At 48.5% G+C, this 21,484-nt stretch overlaps 1 protein-coding gene across 1 annotated transcript; it reads left to right on the forward strand.

Moving 5' to 3' along the window:
- The first annotated feature begins 76 nt into the window (after window positions 1-76).
- LOC119929594 (transcription initiation factor TFIID subunit 1-like) lies at window positions 77-17,486 on the forward strand. Its single transcript, XM_038747766.1, has 26 exons — window positions 77-107; window positions 985-1,101; window positions 2,133-2,299; window positions 2,621-2,818; window positions 3,266-3,485; window positions 4,149-4,343; window positions 4,867-5,034; window positions 5,896-5,994; window positions 6,303-6,451; window positions 6,580-6,753; window positions 6,839-7,012; window positions 7,428-7,532; window positions 7,738-7,938; window positions 8,500-8,641; window positions 8,796-8,926; window positions 9,463-9,543; window positions 9,874-10,020; window positions 10,396-10,515; window positions 11,237-11,412; window positions 11,986-12,221; window positions 13,506-13,701; window positions 14,115-14,283; window positions 14,454-14,662; window positions 15,412-15,520; window positions 15,669-15,677; window positions 16,140-17,486. Exons 1-26 carry the CDS (start codon window positions 77-79, stop codon window positions 17,484-17,486), a joined length of 5,070 nt encoding a protein of 1,689 aa, XP_038603694.1.
- The last annotated feature ends 3,998 nt before the right edge of the window (window positions 17,487-21,484 follow it).

Below are 21,484 nucleotides of genomic sequence, written 5' to 3' on the forward strand. Positions count from 1 at the left end.
GAGCTCAGAAAATGCCAAGGACAATTGGCGTGTAACAGATGTGGCAAAAGATGAAAGTCACAGATACCAGCAGTTGATGGGGTTGCTGAAGCCTTCATGTCGCTCAGGTGAGTCACAGAGGGGGGTCACCTCTCTCTTGCACCTACTTCAAGGACCAGGGCTGGATTTGTGGCTACTTCCTGCTAACAATCCTGGCAGAGGGCTTTGGCTTCCTTATCATGATCATAAATGATGGATTTTTTTTGAGCCCCAAACTGTGAGGATAGTACTGTACAAGAGCTTGGGAGAGTACAATACAACAGAGTTGGTAGACACATTCTCTGCCTAAAGTGAGCTTAAGTAAGCTTCCTTTCTTCCCTTTGCCAAACCATCAGGGCTATTTACTGCTACTGCAGAGCATAAGTGGTCTCGAGTAACCTCCATACTGTAGTATGCTTCTGGGCTAGACATTTCTAGAGTGCTCTCTCTTTGTAAAGTATGCTGTGACCATTCAATGTCCAGTAATGATGCTGTAATTCAGGTGAAACTGTGTTTTGGCAAATTTCATTACACTGAAAATCTCGTGATGAGATTTTCCAACTCTGGTTATATTTTGAGCAATATTTTGATGCTCAAAATAAAAGTTCAATACAGTGAACTAATTCACGGTTGACCTCCTTTTCCCCCTCGGACCTCTCTTCACTGTCGCCTATGCACTTTGACTATGGTACTCCTGAAGCACTTTATTACTTAGTCCCAGACCCACAATCCTAAGTATCCTTATGCTCTACTATTTCTCCTATCTGTAATGCATTTTAAATGTCTGTCTGTCCCCGTAGACTGTAAGTTCCTTGTTGGCAACGATTTCATCTATATTGTAAATTACACTATATTATATCTATATTATATTGTACTCTCCCAAGCACTTGGTATAATGCTCTGCGCACAGTACATACTCAATAAACATCACTGATTGACCTGTAGTATATTTCTCTGTCGAGTTAGAGAGTGATGATGAAGACTATGATGCAGACTCTGATGAGCAAGTTGATTCCAAACAGAGGTTGCAACCACCTGCGAAGGCACCAATGAAGAATGACTACCAGGACCCTACAACTCATGGTGAGTATGCTGATTTTGATTGGTCAGAGTCAACACTCTTGGTTGTTCACAGACCGAAGAGTTATTTAGCTCACCCCTTCCCTCCTGCTACATAATCCTGGTTCCTTTAACCTTTCCATCCATTTCCCAATTATTTGGTTGTTCTCATTTCTTTTCTCAGAACCACCATGTAAGTCTCAGGCAGTAGCCCCCGAATTGGACTGAGTGATATTGACAAGGTGTGAAATTTTGCTTTCGGGTTAATTCCCTAAACCGACATAATTAGCTAGCCAGATTGAGCATTCAGAGAGGCCTTCAGTGATGGCCTTCAGATTGTCTCTCCTGTAACACACTGGGAGCTATCAGGCTCAAAGAGAGAATGGATGCTGACAGGGAGACAAATCTGGAGCATGCTCTTGGCAAGTACTGGTATTGATGGTATTGACTGGTCACCCATGGATTGCAGAGCCCTATGCAGGGAGCTTGGGTTGTCTAAAAGTAATATAAGAGAAGTGCCTTGGAGAGCGGGCTTGGGAGTCAGAGGTTGTGGATTCTAATCCCAGCTCTGTGACTTTGGGCAAGTCACTTCACTTCTCTATGCCTCAGTACCCTCATCTGGAAAATGGGGATTAAAGACTGTGAGCCCCATGTGGGACAACCTGATCACCTTGTATCTCCACCCGCGCTTAGAACAGTGCTTCGCTCATAGTAAGTGCTTAACAAATGCCATTATTATTAGTAGTAGTAGTATTAGAATACATTGAATTTAGACTTTTAGACTGTGAGCCCACTGTTGGGTAGGGACTGTTTCTATGTGTTGCCAATTTGTACTTCCCAAGCGCTTAGTACAGTGCTCTGCACATAGTAAGCGCTCAATAAATACAATTGATGATGATGATGATGATTGAATGAAGACCTGGGTAGGAGCCAAGATTGTGGGAAAGATGTTTGTGATTTGAATGGTAACGTTACTTCCTTCTTGATAGCAGGGCCTGGAAATGGGAATGATGTCCTCCTGCCCTCAATCAGGGCCCCATCTTCCTTGGATTCAGAAAACACGGCCTTCATCAAACCTACGGGCTTGGAGTTGGAGAGGAAGTCTGCCTCCTTGGCTTCTGGCGGACCCACAGGAGACCAACCGGACAGGACAACGCAGCCCCAGGCCCCCGAGCAACACCTAAGTGCCAAGGAGCTTTTTCCCGAATTTCAGCCGGGCAAGGTATTTCCTGGAGGGTTCCAGAGATCAGGCTGGAACTTAGGGTAGAAAACATCAGACCTAGACTCAGCCTTTAGGAGCTGAAAGGATGGTATTTCTGGACCAGCTGTTTCACAGCAGGTTAAGGGTGGGAAATCCAGATGGGGGCTCAGAATCAGAAAGACCTCTTTGCTCATGTGAGGACAAGACTGGATTTGTGGTGGGGGGAACCCTGGGGTCCTCAGGCAGAGCTAGCCTCAGCCTAGCCAGTTTTCAGAACAATCACTGGAGCTGAATTTCCTGGCCTTTCCTCCTTTCTGTTGCACTGATTCACTCTCATTCTAGGTGTTGCGTTTCCTTCGTCTCTTTGAGACAAATGCCAACTCCTACTGGCAGAGGGCAGGGAGGAAGGGGAAGACCCAGCCCCAGAAGAAAGCACAGAGCCAGGAAGGGGTGAAACGTTGTGATGCTGAGGCCAAGTCTCCGTGGGAAACTCCACGTGCACCTCCTCCCCCACCAGAAGAGTGTCTCTCAGATGATGAGGTGAGAAAATGGGGGTCTAGGGTCATCGGGGAGGGATCGGGAGTGGCTCTGAGACTCGGAGCTGGAGAGGGGAGGTTACCACAGTGAAGGCTGTCGAATGGGAATCCTGGGGTTAATCCAAGGGCCTTACTGAAACAGAACTAAAACCGGAGTTGGATGTTTTGGTTCAACCTCTTGGGGGGGGTGGGGGGGGGGAATTAAACAGTAGGCAAAGGCCTCTAGACCCCATCTACCACGTGGCATTAATGGCTCAGCTGGGATCCTGCACTTAGCTAGAGGGGCATCCTTAAAGCTGAGGTCAAAAGTACAAGCATTTCAGAAGTGTTGGGCCAGCAAAGGGGAAGGAGAAACAAGCCACCATTCTTAGTTCTTCCAAGCTATTTGCCCAGAGTTGGAGAGTGGGGCCAGTCAAATATCCTCTTCTCACTTGCCTTGCTCTTGGTGCAGCTGAAGATGATGGCACCACTGGAAACCAACCAATCGACTGCAGAAAAAGTGGCTCCCACAAAGATCAAGGTGGCTGAGTGGCGCTATGGACCAGCCTGTCTGTGGTATGACAAGATGGCAGTCCCGGAAGATGGCAGTGGCTTTGACTATGGCTTCAAATTGAAAAATCCAGAGGATGATCTAGGAGTGAAGACAGACCGGGTGGAGAAGGTGAGCAATTGTGTGGAGAGGGGAGAAACTTTGGGCTATGCTTGGCTCTGCCAAGCTTGCAGATCTGGTCCATTTGTGGGGAAGACAAGTAAATGATTCTGGCTTTCATTCTGGTTTGCATAATGGCGTGTAGGCCAATGGGGTAGTCAGAACCTGGGAATTTTATGGTGGACTCGGTCCCAGGCTGTCATTCCACCTATCCCAAGGTTGGTGTCCTCTCTCTCTTTCTCTCTCCTTCTCCTCTCTCATTCCCTCTCTGAGTGGACTGGGTGAATCTGTGTGGTCTAGTGCATAAACCATGGGTCTAGGAGTCAGAAGGACCTGGGTTCTAATCATGACTGCCACTTGTCTGCTATGTGACCTTGGGCAAGTGACTTAACTTTTTGTGCCTCTGTTACCTCATCTGTAAAATGGGGATTAAGACTGTGAGCCCAATGTGGGACAGACACTGTGTCCAACCTGATTAGCTTGTATCTCCCCCAACACTAACTATAGTTCCTAGCACTGTAAGTACTTGATAATAACAACAAAAAACTGCCTGGAACTTTAAATATTTGACAACAACAAAAAACTAATTGAGGGCAGAGACACATTGATTAAGGGCGAGGGAGTCGGGAGTCTGTGTCCTGGATCCGGCCAATCTTAATACCTTTTCTGTCTCAGCAGCATCCAGGGGCAGCAAAGGAAGCAGTTGGCTTGTTGTCCCCTGAGAACTTCCTGATGGTAACCCAGCAGCATTGGGAGGATGAAGTCATCTGGGATATCAAGGATGTCAAAGATAAAGAGCCGAATCCACAACGTGTGAGACAGGCGGGCTGGATTCCCTACAACAGCAGGTCCATGGGGAAAGCGTGCCCGACCACGAAAGGTACAGTGATCCTGCTGGAGCTAAATTGGGGCCAGGAGGGAGTAGGTGGGAGGAGTGGAAATACAGGTAAATCTGAGTCTGTCTAGTGGAACATCCTCTCAGGACTAACCAGGCAGTGGGGAAATAAGACTTTGGACTTTAGAGTCTTTGGACTCTAATAATAAACCAACTAACAATCCTTGCCCTTCCTCAGGGATACCCTGTAGGGAAGTATTTGATCAAGCACCATTGGGAGGCACTGCTTGTGTGTCATTAGTGGAAAAATGCTGTCCTAGGATCCCCCATGGAAAACTGCAAATGAGCATCCCATCTCAGGGCATTGACTCTCCCTCAATTTCTTAATCTCTAAAATGGGGATTAAATCTCCCTCCCCATTTTCTCCTTTAACCTGAAAGCCCCATGTGTTCCAGGGACTGTTATCCTGTATCTAACCCAAGGGTTACTTTGGTGCTTGGCAAGAACCATTATGACTATTAATAATAATCAATGCCTCCATTTTCTCCATCTTGGAAAGGTGTTGCAGCCACCCCAAGCAACAACAAGCCCTGGAATTCCATTTTCCCCATTGAAAATGAGGAGCTGGTGTATGAGCGCTGGGAAGAAAACATCATCTGGGATGCCCAGGCTATGACCAGACTCATGGAGCCTCCAGTTCTGAGCCTCGACCTCAACGATGAAGACCTCCTTTTTGGTATAGTATCATAATGTTTCCAATTTTAAATTAATCAATTCATTCATTCAATCGTATTTATTGAGTGCTTACTGTGTGCAGGGCACTGTACTAAGCGCTTGGGAAATACAAGTTGGCAACATATAGAGATGGTCCCCACCCAACAATGGGCTCACAGTCTAGAAGGGGGAGAATGACAACAAAACAAAACATGTAGACAAGTGTCAAGTCATCAGAACAAATAGAATTAAAGCTATATGCACATTATTAACAAAATAAATAGAATTGTAAATATGTACAAGTAGAGTAATAAATCTGTTCAAATATATATACAAGTGCTGTGGGGAGGGGAAGAAGGTAGGGCGAGGGGGAATGGGGAGGAGGAGAGGAAAAAGGGGGCTTAGTTTGGGAAGACCTCCTGGAGGAGGTGAGCTCTAGGGCTTTGAAGGGAGGAAGAGAGCTAGCTTTGCGGATGTGTGGAGGGAGGGCATTCCAGGCCAGGGGAAGGACATGGGCCAGGGGTCGACGGCGGGACATTCAAGAACAAGGTACGGTGAGAAGGTTAGCGGCAGAGGAGCGGAGGGTGCGGGTTGGGCTGTAAAAGGAGAGAAGAGAGATGAGACTGTTGAGTAGTAGGAAGAACTAGAGAATGAATAGAGATAATTCCCAGCCATGGGCTAAAGATGAAGTTTGGGAGCCCTAAGGCTGCAGGTAGGGTGGAATCAGTTTCAAGTATTTGGGGTTTCTTTTGGCTACATAAACCCAATGCTGGATTGAGGAGCATTATTGAAAAGGGTGGTAATTGGTATGGGGTGGTTAAAGGGTGGTAATTGGCAAGGAGAATGAGAATGCTCTCCAAACCATGTTGTTCTCCATTCCCAGAAATTCCAGAATCACCTGAAGACAAAGAGACACCATCCATTTCCTCCAAGAACAAGGTGGAATCTTCCCAGAAGAGGCAAATCCCAGGGATCAAGGTGAGTTAAAGGGCAAAGATGGTCTCTTGGAGGCTTGCATTGGACTAGGGAACAAGGATGGGGCCTGCTGATAAGAGAGACAGCGTGGCCTAGATAATAAAGCATAGGCCTGGAAGCCAAAGGACCTGGGTTTTAATCCCGGATCTGCTACTTGTCTGCTGTGTGACCTTAGGCAAGTCAGTTCATTTCTCTGTACCTCAGTTACCTCATCTGTAAAATGATTAAGACCGTGAGTCTCATGTGGGACATGGACTGCATCCAACTGATTATCTTGTATCTACCTCAGCACTTAGTACAGTGCTTGGTACAAAGTAAGCCCTGAAAAAAAAAATCATAAAAAATATCTCTTTGTATTTGGTCACCAGAAAGTATCCCTGAAGGACCCCTGGAACCTGTCCAATGATGAGTTTTACTATCCCACAAAAGAGGATTTACGAGGGACACTGAAGGGGATCATCCAGGTAAGAGCAATCATTTCTTTGGAAGGGAGAAAAGAGAAAGGGAAGGGAGGGGTCTCTGGGGAACCAGTTTTCTGGGCTGAGATTTGTGGGGGTGTCTCACCTGCGTTTTTTTGTGTGTTCCATCTCAGCACGCAATCCCAGCCATGGAACTGCAGCTGCCCTTCTTCCCCACCTACATGGGCCCCACCAAACTCCGGCAATTCCATCGTCCTCCTCTGAAGAAGTACATCTCCGGGCCCCTGTCCAAACCAGGACCGCACCCCATCCGGTCCCTGCTGAGTCACATCCAGAAGAAAGCCCAGGTGAGTCGACCAGCTCCTCTCCTCTCACCAGTGATTTGGGCACAGGCTGCTCTTCCTCTGACCTCGTCACCCTTGTGTCTGGCAGATGAGAGAGCAGGAGAGGCAGGCCTCGGGAGGCGGGGAGATGTTCTTTATGCGCACGGCCCAGGACCTCACCGGTAAAGATGGAGATCTGGTTCTTGCCGAATACAGCGAGGAGTATCCACCATTAATGATGCAGGTCGGCATGGCAACCAAGATAAAGAACTACTACAAACGGGTGAGTTTCTGTTTTGAAACCTTCTCCTCACTCCTGCTACTGCTGTGTCTGGTGTTCATAGAAGTCATTGTTTTCCATCCCTGCCTCCCCCTTTAGACTGTGAGACCCTGGAGGACAGGTATTAGGCATATCCCAGAGTGCTAAATGGGCAGAGCAGGGGCCTGGGATGTGGGTTCTAATCCCAGCTCTGTCACTTGTCCACTCTATGACGGTGAACAAACCACATAACTTCTCTGAGCCCTAGTTACCCCACCTCTAAAATGGGGATTAAGACTGAGCTCCACGTGGGACAGGGCCTGTGTCCAACCGGATTATCTTGTATCTACCCCAGCGCTTAGCACAGTGCCTGGCATCTAATAAGCGCTTAACAAATACCACAAAAAAAAAATAATCAGTTGTTCTCTGTTCCTCACAGAAACTCGGAAAGGATTCTGGAGCACCAGCCTGTGAGTACGGAGAAACTGTTTACTGCCACACGTCTCCTTTCCTGGGTTCTCTCCAACCTGGCCAGCTGCTGCAGGTAAGGATATGCCAGGCCTGGATTGCTCCCTCCAAGACCTGCCAATTTGTTCTCCTCATCCAACATCCCAGCCTCTACCATATAATTCCAGCCTTCCCAGGCTCTCTAACTTCCACGCCCTCCCTCCCCTCTTCTAATCAATCTAGTCAGTCCCAGAGAGCAGCTGTTTATGTATCTCATATACGTGCTTGTTTCTTTGCCACAGGCTTTCGAAAACAACCTCTTCCGAGCCCCGATCTATAACCACAGGATGCCGGAGACTGATTTCCTGGTCATCCGGAAACGGCAGGGCTACTACATCCGAGAAGTGAAGGACATCTTTGTGGTTGGCCAGGAATGTCCCCTGATTGAAGTCCCGGCCCCTAAGTCCAAAGGAGCTGCTACTCACATTCGGGACTTTCTGCAGGTGAGAGGATGAGATCTGCTGTCTCTGTGAGGTTGGGGCAGAGTAGAAAAGAGAGGGGTCACTTCAGTCTGGATTTATGGGAGGGCATGGAGGGGGTGGGAGTTTTATGGTTTTATGGTAATTGTTAAAGTGCTTACTATGTGTCAATCACTGGTGTATGCACTGGGGGTAGTTACAAATTAATCAGGCCGGACACAGGCCCTGTACAACATGGGGCTCACAGTCTTAGTAGGAGGGAAAACAAATATTGAACCCCTGTTTTGCAGTGCTTTAGCCACTAGACCACCCTGCTTTCCAGCTTCCCTTGAGGCCCGGGATTGTGTCTACCAACTCTATTGTCTTGTCTACCAGAACAGTGGTCTGGGCACAATGAGCACTCAATAAATATCACTGATTGGCTGAGAGGAGTCATATTCTTTATCGACAATGTGGTGAAGGTCACTAGGCTGATGGGTAACTCCGGGATCTCAGTTAGTGGGCAGAACTGCTTGCCAAGTCCTAGAGAGACCCTCTTTCCCTCTCCCAAGTCACTGACCACCATGCTCTGGATGGTTTTCTTAGGTTTTTATTTACCGCTTGTTCGGGAAGAGTAGAGACCGGCCGCCACGGATCCAGATGGAGGATATCAAGAAAGCTTTCCCTTTCCATGCGGAGAGCAGCATCCGGAAGAGGCTGAATGTCTGTGCCGACTTCCAGCGCACAGGTAAATAGGAGGTGGGGCAGAGAGCCAGGTTGCCCAGCCCTGGCTCCCTCCCCAGTCCAGCCATTCTCGTGACTCGATGCCAACCTTGATCCGTGTCTGCTGGGGGCCATTGAGTGAGCTGGAGTTTGGAGTCTATGTGTTTGGTCTTTTCCAGGAATGGTCTCAAACTGGTGGGTCCTCAAGCCCAACTTCCGCTTACCTACCGAGGAGGAGTTACGAGCCATGGTGTCTCCAGAGCAGTGCTGTGCCTATTATAGCATGATTGCCGCTGAGCAGAGGCTGAAGGTGAGGTCTCCTCTCTCTCTCCTTTCTCCTCTCTTTTTCATATTGTCTCTCCCTATCTCTTGCTCTCTTTCTCCCTCAACCTCTCCCCATCTCTTTCCCCTCTCCCTCCCTCTGTCTATTCCTCTCCATCATCCTCTTTCTGTCTCTACACCTGTCCAGGAGTACACCTGAAGACCTGGGTCGTGGCACCCTTTTGTTCCATCTAGGCAATAAAGGGCAGGAAATAGAGGTTTCAGGCAAAGAGGAGGAGGAGGGAGGCCAGGGCTTTTGCTTGGCAAGGGCCTTCCCCACCCTAGAGCTGATCTGTGATCTCTGTGCCACCCTTGGCTCAATCAGGCCAGGGGTTAAGAATGAACAGGTCAGGGGGAGAAGAACAGTATTTGGGCTTGTGGAGTGGGGAAATGGGGAAGTCATTGGTCCAAAAGCTAGGGACAAGGATGGGGAGGGAGGGCGGGAGAGAAAACCCTGCCTAGGCCTTTCTGATTTCAGGATCTGTTTCTTTGCTGACTGGGGACTTGTCTTGTCTGCCCTTCTAGGATGCTGGTTATGGGGAGAAGTCCTTCTTGGCCCCAGATGAAGAGAATGAAGAAGGCTTCCAGAGTAAGATCGATGATGAGGTAAGGCTTCACACCTTAAGGCTGTAAACTTGGCTTAAGCACCTTCCATTTACTCCAAGAGCAGGGTGATTAACCTTCATGATTCTATGATACTAGAAGGGGGCCAGGGAGGGGGAATGGAGAATGAGGAAGAGAAATGGAGTCAGAGGACAGTCCTGGCACAAAAATGGCCAGCAAGTCCCAGGGAAGCCTAAGAGGAAGCTCCAAGCTATTCCAGAGCTTGCCTCACTGTGGCCTGGGCAGCACTTTTCAGGAAGATGGAATATGGGACCATCAGCTGGGGGGTTTCCTCCCTCCTCTGGAAAACTGAACAACTGCCATCTCTCCCAGGTGCTCACAGCTCCTTGGAACACCACCCGGGCCTTCCTCTCTGCCCTGAAGGGAAAGTGCCTCCTCGATGTGACTGGTGTGGCGGATCCCACAGGCTGTGGGGAGGGATTCTCTTATGTGAAGATCCCATTCAAACCCCCCCCAAAGGTGAGCTCATGCTGGAGGGGAGAAGGGAGGGTGAAGGGGAGGAAAAGTGGGAGGGGGTGGGGGGGCCCAGGGCCAAAATGCTGGCTTCTTTAAAGATTTCCCCCGTTCTCTTTGCTGCATGTTTCTCATTCTTTGTTTTCAAATGAAGCAGTGAGACCCTGTGGAAAGAGCACAGGAACTGGAGTTAGGAGACCCTACTCCTGATTTGAACTTGGGCAAATCAGTTAATTTCCCCTTGCCTCAGTTTCCTCATCTGTGAAACAAGGTTTAGATTTCTGTTCTCCCTTCCCCTTAGACTGGGAACACCATGTGGAAAAGGGATTATGTCTGATCTGAGTGGCGTATAAGTGCTCAACAAATACTCTTCTTATTAAGGATGACAAGGATTCCCAGGCAGTGAGAAAGACCATCATGGGCACAGATGCTGACCTCCGTCGTCTCTCTCTTAAGAAGGCCAAGCAGCTTCTCCGCACATTTGGTGTGGCTGAGGAAGAGGTGAGTGCAGGGGTCAAAGGTGGAAAGCTTTCAGTGGGTGGCGGGAAGAAGGAGAAGAAGGGTTCTGTGGGATAGGGACACAAGCTTCCTCTGAGTGAGATCCTGAACTTGGGCAAATCACTTAACTTCTAGGTGCTTCAATTATCTCCTATAAAATGGGGATAAAATACCTGTTCACCTTCCCTCGGACCCTGAGTCCAATCTGAAGCAGCATGGCCTGGTGGGAAACTCCTGGCTCCACCACTTGTCTGCTGGGTGACATTGGACAAGTCGCTAAACTTTTCTGTGCCTTGGTTTCCTCATCTGCAAAACAGGACTTTTTCTTCTTTAACTTTGTGAGTCCTGTGGGGAACAGAGATTGAGACAGATCTGATTAGTCTGCATCTGCCCCAGGGTTAAGCACAGTGCTTGGCACAGAGTAAGTGCTTAACAAATTATTATTATCATTTGATAATATTGTTATTATCATTTGAAATGTAGGAAGGGAAACCACCCTCCCCTGGGCCAAAACTGGGTTCCATGAGGTTCCTGATTATTCTGGTATCTACCTCAGCACTTAGAACACTGCTTGACATACAGTAAGTGCTTAACAAATACCATAAGTCTTATTACCCATTATCTAGCAACCCCAGCACTTAGTACAGTTCTTGGCATGCAGTAAGCACTTAATATCGTAATAGTTCTTCATGGAAGCCTGTGATCATGATGTCATATCTTGTAGATCAAGCAGCTGTCCCGCTGGGAGGTGATTGACGTGGTGCGCAGAATATCCACAGAACAGGCCCGTTCAGGGATGGACATCATGAGTAAGTTTGCCCGAGGACTGAGGGGCTCTGTGGCCGAGACTCAGGAGCGCTACAAGATGGAATGTCAGAGGATCTTCGACCTCCAGAACAAGTAAGTGCGTGTGCGTGTCTCCTGGGCCAAGCCAGGATCGGCCCTGCTGAAGGACTGTAGAAGGAGCGTGGCTTAGTGGATAGAGCCCAGGATTGGGAGTCAGAATCCTGGCTCTAATCCTGGTTCTGTCACTTTGCTTTGGGCAAGTTGGGCAAGTCACTTCACTTCTCTCTGCCGCAGTTACTTCATCTATAAAATGGGACTGTGAGCCCTTTGTGGGACAGGGACTGTCTCCAACCTGATTAGCTTGTATCTACCCCAGTGCTTAGCACTTAGTAAGCACTTAACAAATACCATCATCATTTTTAAGGACACAACAGATAGAATGTGTTTTGAGGGGCAGAACTAACCCGCTGTGGCTCCATGTCAAACAGCAGGCAGCTGGAGACGAGGGTCCCCGGGGTCGTGCTGGGGTGGGTCTGGAGCAGGTGCAGTGCCTAGAGAGGGAGGGATTTGGGGTGCCAGATGGGTACCCCAGGTGGGCTGTGTAGGCCAGAGGTGCCAGGAGGGGAAGTCCCTCTGGGACTTTGTAATTCCAGTAGCTGTCATAACACTGACTTTGCTCTCTTTTAGGATTTTGGCATCCACGGAGGTCTTATCGACAGACTCTGACAACAGCTCCTCTGATGAGGACCACATACTAGAGGAGATGGGGAAGAACATAGAGGACCTTCTCGAGAACAAAAAAACCCCCTCCCAGCTGCATCATTATAGGGAAGAACAGGAGCGGAAGCTGCTTCAGAAGATGTTTCTGGGGGAAGGTGGTGGTAACAAGGGAAAGGACAAGAAGACCGAACAAACTCCGACATGTATGTGATATCATAGGGTTTTGTAAGCTAGAGAACATTATCTCTGCCAGGAAGCCTCCTTGAACTCATTCCCCCCCCCCCCCCCCCCCCCCGCCGCCCCCCCCACTATTTTCCTTCCCTGCTGCTTCACCTATTCACTCAGTTGCTCCCCACAGCCCTAATCTTTAAACTTGGTCACTTCCCTTACATGTAATTGGTTTTAATGTCTGTCTCCCAATCTAGACTAAGTTTCTTGAGGGTGGAAATTGCATCTACTGACTGTGTTGTGCTCTCCCAAATGCTTAGTTCAATACTCATCACAAAGTTGGAGGTCTTGGGTTCTAATCCCGGTTTTGCCACTTGTCTGCTTGGGCAAGTTATTAATTTCTCTGTGCCTGTTAGTTCTATAAAACGGGGATTAAGACTGTGAGCCCCAAGTGGGACATGGACTGTGTCTCGTCCAATTATCTAGTAGCTACCAACTCTGTTTTCTGCACTCTAAGCGGCATTCACTAAATCAATAAATAATTGATCTACCCCAAGCAGGGCACATGGTATGTGATTAACAAACCACTCAAAAAAAAGCAATCAGTAAATACTATCAATTGATTGAACTAATGGTCTGACTTTAGAAAGGTTAGAGTAAAGATCAGGGCTAGCATTCAGCTCTTCATTTATTCAGCTTTTTTAATATTGGAGGATATTCAACATAATTGTTTCCTGAGAAGACAATACTGTATTAGGCACATGGAGAACTACAATAACGACGCAATCCCTGCCTATGTGAGATTTCCAATGAAATGGGGAAACAACAAGGAAAACACAGATATAATAGCAACAAAGCTATATCTGATAGAATTGGTGAAGCCTCTTGTAGGCTTTTTGGGACTCCATCAATGGTATTTATTGAGCACTTTGTGTAGAGCACTGTATTAAGCATGTGGGGGAGTACAATACAACAAAGTTGGTAGATGCCATCCCTGCCCACAAAGAACTTACCGACTACAGGGGCATTAATATAAATAAATCAGTTATGGGTATGAACATAAGTGCTCTGGGGCTGAGGTTGGGGTAAATATTTAATATCAAGGAAGGCCTTGAAGATGTGGATTTGGAGTGGGGGAGTTGTTGGGTATGGAGCTAGAAGAAGGATGTGTGCAATGGGATCAAAGTTTCCAATATGGGACCTTTCAATTCCTGACACAAATCTGTCATTCCATTACAATCCCCACATTCTTCATCCTCCCCTCAGGGCCCCAAGGGTGATTGTTCTCAAGAATTTTTGAAAATTTACCTTTCTTACAGCCAAGAACTCTGTCAAGAATGGCCAGACCCGTGGGCCCAGTTCCACCCCATCCACGTCAGGCCGGCGCTTCCTCAAAATCTACCGCACGTTTAAAGATGATGATGGCAAGGAGTATGTCCGCTGTGAAACTGTCTGTAACCCAGCTGTCATTGAGGCTTACAGCCAGATCCGGACCACCATGGATGAGGAGTCCATGTGAGTAAGACCTGTCTTTTGTTGGGAGAAGGTGCTGGTGGGGAACCGCTGGGCGGGGGACCCTAGACTGTGAACCCCATATAAGACAGGGACTGTGTCCAACCTGATTATCTTGTATCTCAGGGCTTAGAATAGTGCTTAGCAAGTAAGGGATTAAGAGATACCACAAAATAAAGGTTCCATGGGGTAGGGTGAAGAGGGGAATTTTGAGTATTACCTGGGCAGTGGGAAGGGGGCCTCCCGTAGAAATATGTTCTGCAAAAGGAGAGAGACACCGGGCAGAAAGGTGGCAAAGCGACGAGCCTGGTCCAAGGGGAGCTCAGTTGTTCAAGCCGGGTTGTTGGGGCAGCCTTAGTCCTGGAGTCACAGTGGTCCCTGCCGGGAGTTTTCTGACAGAAGTGTGCATGTTGCAGCCGCAGTATTGCCCTGTCTGATCGGAAGTACCACTTGGAGTTGCGGAAAGAGCGACGCAGGATCCAGGACCAGCTGAGGCGGCTCAGGCGGAGCCAGGAGAAAGCAAAGCTCCAGGGCCCACCTGAACAAAAGGCCAAGTGCAAGATAAAGACCCTTCCTGACCTGAAGGTAAGCCCCATCCTGGGTGAACCCTGCTGGGTGGGCATTGTAGGCACAATTATGCATGGCTCACATCTCACGTCAATCAACCATTGATTGATTTCCTTAGTCACTTGGGGCTCATGCCCACACGTGGTGGCTATGTGATGTTCCTACTTACCTCTCCTTTTCTCTTGCAGCTGAAATGTGGGGCTTGCGGTGCAGCTGGACACATGAGGACAAACAAGGTCTGTCCTCTTTATAACCCAACCCACACCCTCCCCTCCACCTCTGTCGCCATGACAGAGGAGCAGGAGACAGCATTGGAGAAGGTGACCTATGACAGCAATGCAGAAGTCATTAAGATGGAGGGGACCAAGATTGTGTTTAATAAGCAACTGTTTGAAAGGTTGGTTGGCTCAGGGGTGGGGGTGATAAAATGGTGGGAGTATCCTTGTTTTATAATAATAATGCTTAAATGAGCATTTTCATTTCTAGTCCATATTCTGCACTTACAACTTGTGCCATCAAAGAATAACCCCATCAAGAGAGTAGATCAGGCCTTGGCCATCTGAAAAACTCATAGAGATTAGTGAATCGGTTGTACTGAAGTGGGTGGAGAAGGGGAAACTGACTTAAGTCAGTTAATTTGGGCACTTGGGAAGTAGCATGACCTAGGGGATGGAGCACGGGCTTGGGAGTCAGAAGGACTTGAGTTCCAATCCCAGCTCTTCCACTTGTTGGCTGTGTGACCTTGAACAAGTCCCTTAACTTTTCTGGGCCCCAGCTATCTCATCTGAAAAATGGGGATTAAGACCTGGACTGTGTCCCAACCTGATCTACACCAGCCTTTAGTGTAGTGCCTGGCACACAGCAAGCGCTTAACAAATACCATAAAAAATTCACTTTTAGCAACCACTGAGGAGAATGGAAGGGGCTAGGTTTTAAAGGTAAAATTAAAAAGATTGCTGGGTGTTGCCTTGTCTTCCCGTCCCCGACTAGCTGGGGGTATATTTCTAACCTCTTCTATATGTTCTCTCCTACTCCAACCTGCCACCAGGAGAGCCTACCACATTCCAACCAACCTCGGCTTGGGCTCTGCTCAGCCGCCTTCTTCCCCTGGGAATTACAGTGGCTAATGTTAGATTTTGTGTCTAGGGCTGAAGAAATACGCCGGAAGAGCCTGGTCCTGAAGTTCCCCAAAGTGTGTCTCCCTCCCAACAAGAAGCGGCGAGTTGAAGCAGATGTCCACTGTGGCTCCATTTCTGTGAGTGTCGCCCCTCCACGCTCTTTTCCAGTGCTTAGTCCAGTGCCTGGCATCATTATTATTAAACCTTTCAGTTTCTCTCTCTGTCCAGTTGTTCCTGTTTTCCATTTTCCATATTGGATACTGAATTGTGTGTTTTGTGCCACAGGCTCCTAAGGTACAAGGTGCCACAACGCCTCTGTCTGTGTCCAAGAGCAGCGTGGCCTACCCACATGGGGACAGGCTTTCCCCCACTCTTCAAAAGAGGATGGCTTCCCAGGTGAGACATGGCCCCCATGAGGGGAGCAGGGGGAGGGAGAAAGAGGAGGTGGATACTGACCAGAACTGGCTAGTGGCTGTAGTGTCGGAGGAAATGGAGCCTCAGGTCTCTTGACCCTATTTCCTTCCCAGCCTGCCTGTTCTGGCCAGAGCTTGTGGACAGGATCGACTGTAGATGAGACATTTTTACACCAAGTTGGTCACCTGGATCCCAACCCCTGTTTTCCTCCCAGTAAATAGCTACACTCCATGAGAGGCAAAGGGTTAGGTGGTGAGGTGGGGGAGATGGTGAAGGGGGCTGAATGTAATAAAATCTGGGAGTTGTGCCTTGATGTGGGAATCTTCTCTATTTTCTGCTTAGGAAATGCTGGGAAACAGGAGCCTTGTGGATGCAGAAAGAAAGTACGGGTGGCCACAGCAAAAGCTCCACTGGCAGGAGCGGCAGCAGAAGTTGCGACAGCAGCGGCTGCAGAAGTCCCAGGAGCCACAGAGGCAGCCACAGCAGCAGCAGGCACAACAGCAACCACAGCAGCTGCAGGAGCGACAGCCACAGAAGCTGCGGCTGCAGCAGCCACAGCAGCAGCCCCAGAAGATGCAGCAGCAGCCACAACAGCAACCACAGAAGCTGCAGCTGCAGCAGCCCCAGAAGATGCAGCAGCAGCAGCCACAACAGCAACCACAGCAGCTGCAGGAGCGACAGCCACAGAAGCTGCAGCTGCCACAGCAGTCGCAGAAGCTGCAGCAGCAGCAGTCACAAAAGCTACAGCAGCAGCAGTCACAGAAGCTGCAGCAGCAACTCCAGTGGCAGCTGCAGCAGCAGCAACTCCAATGGCCACTGCAGCAGTCGCAAAAACTACAGCAGCAGTCACAGAAGCTGCAGCAGCAACTCCAGCGGCAGCTGCTGCAGGCACAAAAGCTGCAGCAGCCACAGCAGCAGCCACAGCAGCAACAGTCACAGAAGCTGCAGCAGCCACAGTGGCAGCCACAGCAGCAACAGTCACAGAAGCTGCAACGGCAGCCACATCAGCAGCAGTCGCAGAAGCTGCAGCAGCAACTCCAGTGGCAGCTGCAGCAGCAGCAACTCCAATGGCCACTGCAGCAGTCGCAAAAACTACAGCAGCAGTCACAGAAGCTGCAGCAGCAACTCCAGCGGCAGCAGTCGCAGAAGCTGCAGCAGCAACTCCAGCGGCAGCTGCTGCAGGCACAAAAGCTGCAGCAGCCACAGCAGCAGCCACAGCAGCAACAGTCACAGAAGCTGCAGCAGCCACAGTGGCAGCCACAGCAGCAACAGTCACAGAAGCTGCAACGGCAGCCACATCAGCAGCAGTCGCAGAAGCTGCAGCAGCAGCAGGCCCAGCAACAACCAGAGCAGCAGCAATCACAAAAGCTGCAGCAGCCACAGCGGCAGCAGAAGTCCCAGGAGCAGCAATGTCAGCCCCAGCGGCAGCAGTGGCAGAAGCTGCAGCAGCAGCAACCCCTGGGGAGACCCCAGCAGCTGCAGCAGAAACCTCAGGGACCGCAGCAATGGCAGCCTCAGTGGCGACCACAAAAGCAACAGCAGCCCCAGCCTCAGCCCCAGCAGCAGAAGCCGCAGCAGCTACAGCAGCAGCGGCAGAAGCCCCAGCAGCGGCCCCAGCAGCAGCGGCAGCCGCTTAGTGTCCTGTATGAGGATCTGCTCCTGTCAGATGACAATGATGAAGAGTGGTGAAGAAGGAATCCAGGTTCCAACGCCTCCTGGCATTTATCCCAGAGCTCAGCCAAAATCCATTGCCACTGCAGACTGCCCTCAGTTGACAGCAACCTGGACACAGCTATATAGTCGAGGTGGGCCTCACTGCCAATCCTCCTCCATATCAAACAGAAACTCCTTACCATGGGCTTTAAATCATTCAGTCACCTTGCCCTCTTACCTCACTGCGTGACTTCCTACAAGTTTCACTCCTCTAATGACAACCGACTCTACCTCAATCTCGTCTTTCTTGCTGTCGACCCCTTGCCCACAGCGTGGCTCAGTGGAAAGAGCCCAGGCTTTGGAGTTAGAGGTCAGGGGTTCAAATCCTGGCTCTACCAGTTGTCAGCTGTGTGACTTTGGGCAAGTCACTTCACTTCTCTGGGCCTCAGTTCCCTCGTCTGTAAAATGGGGATTAAGACTGTGAGCCCCCCCACGTGGGACAACCTGATCACCTTGTAACCTCCCCAGCTTTTAGAATAGTGCTTTGCACATAGTAAGCGCTTAATAAATGCCATTATTATTATTATCCTGCCTCTGGCCTGGAACTCCCTCCCTCCCTCCCTCCGGAGTTCACTCTCCCCCTTTAAAGCCTTATAGAAGGCACAAGAGGTATTCCCCAATTAGGCCCTCATTTCCTCCTCTCCCACTCCCTTCTGTGTTTCCTTGAACTTGGATTTGCACTCTTTATTCAGCCCCAAAGCATTTATGTACATATCCAAAATTTATTTATTATCTGTCTCTGCCTCTAGACTGTGAGCTCCTTGTGGGAGGGGAATGTCTATCAACTCTCCCAAGCACTTTGTACAGTGCGCTGCACACAGTAAGTGCTCAATAAATACTACTGATTGATTAATGGAAGGGCCAGACCATTTAGATGCCCCATGGGGAGTGGGAGAGTGGGGGTGAAAAAGGAGCACGGTTTGACAGATGTAATCATTTGACACTAAGAAGAATGAAATAATGGAAGATCCAGTTGTTTGCCTGGAAACACTAAGGGAAAAATCCAGACACAAGGAAGAGGAGAAATTGAAAGGGGAAGATGGAAGTGTAAGAGAGGTAGAAAGCTGAGTAAGCTAGAGTATCCTGAACCACAAGGGAAAAACAAGGGACCAAACCAAGTACTTCCAGAAGATGAAAAGACTGATGTAGTCATCAAAGCAGATAGGACAAGTGACTTCCCCCAGCTTCCTTCACCTCCTTCAGGAAGTCTCTGGACTGTACCCTTGCCTTTTCCTTGTGGAGGATGGGGGAAACATTTTATCCCTCCTGGATGACTGCATCAATCTCCTCACTGACCTCCCTGCCTCCTGTCTCTCCCCACTTCAGTCCACTTCCCCTTCGCCCCTTCTCCACAACTGTGAGCTTGTCGTGAACAGGGAATTTGCCTGTTTATTGTTATATTGTACCCGCCTAAGTGCTTAGTGCAGTGCTTTGCACACAGTAAGCACTTAATAAATAAGATTGAATGACTTAACTCTGCTGCCCAGATCATTTTTCTACAAAATCCTTCAGTCCATGTATTCCCACTCAAGAACTTCCAGTGGTTGCCCATCCACCTTCTCAGCAAACAGAAACTCCTTACCTTTAGGCTTCAAGGCACTCAATTACTTCATCCCCTCCTGATATCCTACTACAACCCAATCCACACTTTGCTCCTCTAATGCCAACCTACTCACTGTACCTCAATCTGGTCTATGTCACCACCAACCTCTGGCCCATATTCTTTCTCTGGCTTGGAGTGCCTTCTTCATATCTGACAGACATTCACATTCCCCACCTTCAAAGCCTTGATTGAAGCCACATGTCCAAGAGGCTTTCCCTCACTAAACCCTCATTTCCTCATCTCCTTCTCCCTTCTGTCACCCTTGCACTAGGATTTGTACCCTTTATTCATTTCTCCCCAGCTCCATAGAACATATACATTTCTGTAGTTTACTTTATTGTGATGTCTCCCTCTCTAGACTGCAAGCTCATTGTGGACAAAAGAATGTCTACCAACTCAGTTATATTGTACTCTGTGCTTAGTACAGTGCTCTGCACACAGTAAGCATTCAGAAACTATAATCAATTGATTGAAGACTGCTATAGAGCAGCCTAGTCCAGTTGCCAAGGAAGTACATGCTCCCTTCTCTAATGGCCAGAAAGGACATCTTTTCCTCCACCTCCCATAACCATACAGACACAATGACTCTATGTTATGGACCTTAAACAGCCTCAGGAACTCTGGAGAGGAAAAGAGCAAAGAAAAATTCTGCAGACCAAAGTACCAAGCCAGGTTGCTCTATTGGCAGATGCGGGACCCAGATTCCCACAACCTGTCCAAAACAAAAATCTTTGCTCCTTTGAGGAATCCTAACAATTCCTTGTTCAGCCTTCTCCACTAGAAAGCTGCCAGTTTTTAGATACCATTTTGGTTGTCCCCAACTTCTTTTGTGTAGCATCTACCTGGAGTTATCAATATCTCTGTCTCTGTCCAGGTCTCCAAAATTCCGGAAAGTCATTGTTTCTCTAACAATTATTGTTTCTATAACAATGACTTTCTACTTTCTGGTTTTGGCATCAACTGCAGTCTTTATGGACTTGGAAAGCAGCTCTGATGAAGGGGGACATATTAGCAGATACTGAAAAGAATATAAAGGTTTACCTTGAGATCAAGAAAGCCAGCTCCTAGCCGTAGTATGATAAGGAAGAGTAAAAGTGGAAGCAGCTCTAGAAAGTTGTTTCTAAGGGAAGAATGGCAACATGAAAAAGGAAAGGAAATAAAAACCAAGTTGAGATGTGGCAAGATTTAAGGGGATAGCATAAGGCAGGAGTTGAGCAAACAGATAAAGATAATTCATATAGTGGCAAGAGAGGAAAAGAAGAATAGGATGGTGACAACACAAGCAAGGAAAAAGAATATATTAATATTCCCATAAGTGCTACTGGTGCTTGATAGGAAAGAGGTGAAAGCCTCTTAAAGACATTTTAGGAGGTCCTTGAAGATATGGGCTGGGGGGGGGGGGGGGGGGGGGGGGGGGGGGGGGGGGGGGGTGTGTGTGTGTGTGTGTGTGTGTGTGTGTGTGTGTGTGTGTGTGTGTGTGTGTGTGTGTGTGTGTGTGTGTGTGTGTGTGTGTGTGTGTGTGTGTGTGTGTGTGTGTGTGTGTGTGTGTGTGTAGAGGGAGGGAGGGAGGTGGGACAGCGGGGAGAAGAATGAGAGAATTCCAAGCAGTGGGAAGGATGTGGGCAATGGGAATCAATGTTTCCAATATGGGGCCTTTCAATTCTTGACCATGTGGCTTTACAAATTTGTCATTACGTCCTTCACCCTCCAGCCAGGACCCCAAGGCGCCTGAATTTGGATCCCTTGGCCCCGGGGCATCGCCTCAAACTATCTTCAGTTGTTAGGCTCACTTTTAAAAAAAGACACAAGATCCTGAAATTGTTAGATACATGTAATATATTTGTAAAAGGACAATACATTTAAAAAAAAAAAAGACAACTAAAGGCTGAGAAATTCCTTGTATTAAAAGTCTCAGTCTTTCCATTATCTTTGTAGTCAGGGTGTTGAGACTTAATCAAGGAAGGCTTCCTAGAGCAGAAATGTTTTAAGTGGCTGGGGAATTTTGGGGGGTTGAGGGGAGGAGGGTGGAAGGCCAGAGTGGAAGGCCAGCACCAACATACCAGCCAGGGGACCTGGGTGTTTAGCATGGGGTGGGGAGGTGGGGGGGTTCAATTTATCCCAGCCAAAAGTCAGGCACTTGATTGTAAAATGCTCCACTAAAATGTTAGCGCCTTGAGGTCAGGGAATGAGTCGACCAACACTGACTGAACCAGAAGAATTTCCATGTCTTCAGAATATGTATTTGAATTTCATTCAATTTAGCCCCAGTGAAAAGGCTTGTGGGGAAACTCATGACTGAATTTACTGCCACCAGTGGCATGTTCTGTGAGAGGATGACTACAAAATGCTGAGGTTGTTTTGCACTAAGCCT

Source organism: Tachyglossus aculeatus, chromosome 6 (genome assembly GCF_015852505.1).
Source record: "Tachyglossus aculeatus isolate mTacAcu1 chromosome 6, mTacAcu1.pri, whole genome shotgun sequence".
NCBI lineage: Eukaryota > Metazoa > Chordata > Mammalia > Monotremata > Tachyglossidae > Tachyglossus > Tachyglossus aculeatus.

Coding starts and splice junctions, on each gene's coding strand:
- LOC119929594 (XM_038747766.1), top strand. CDS start 77: ATGGGGTTGCTGAAGCCTTCATGTCGCTCAG. Junction 2,300..2,620: donor CCGAATTTCAGCCGGGCAAG/GTATTTCCTGGA, acceptor CTCTCATTCTAG/GTGTTGCGTTTCCTTCGTCT. Junction 13,702..14,114: donor ACCATGGATGAGGAGTCCAT/GTGAGTAAGACC, acceptor TGCATGTTGCAG/CCGCAGTATTGCCCTGTCTG.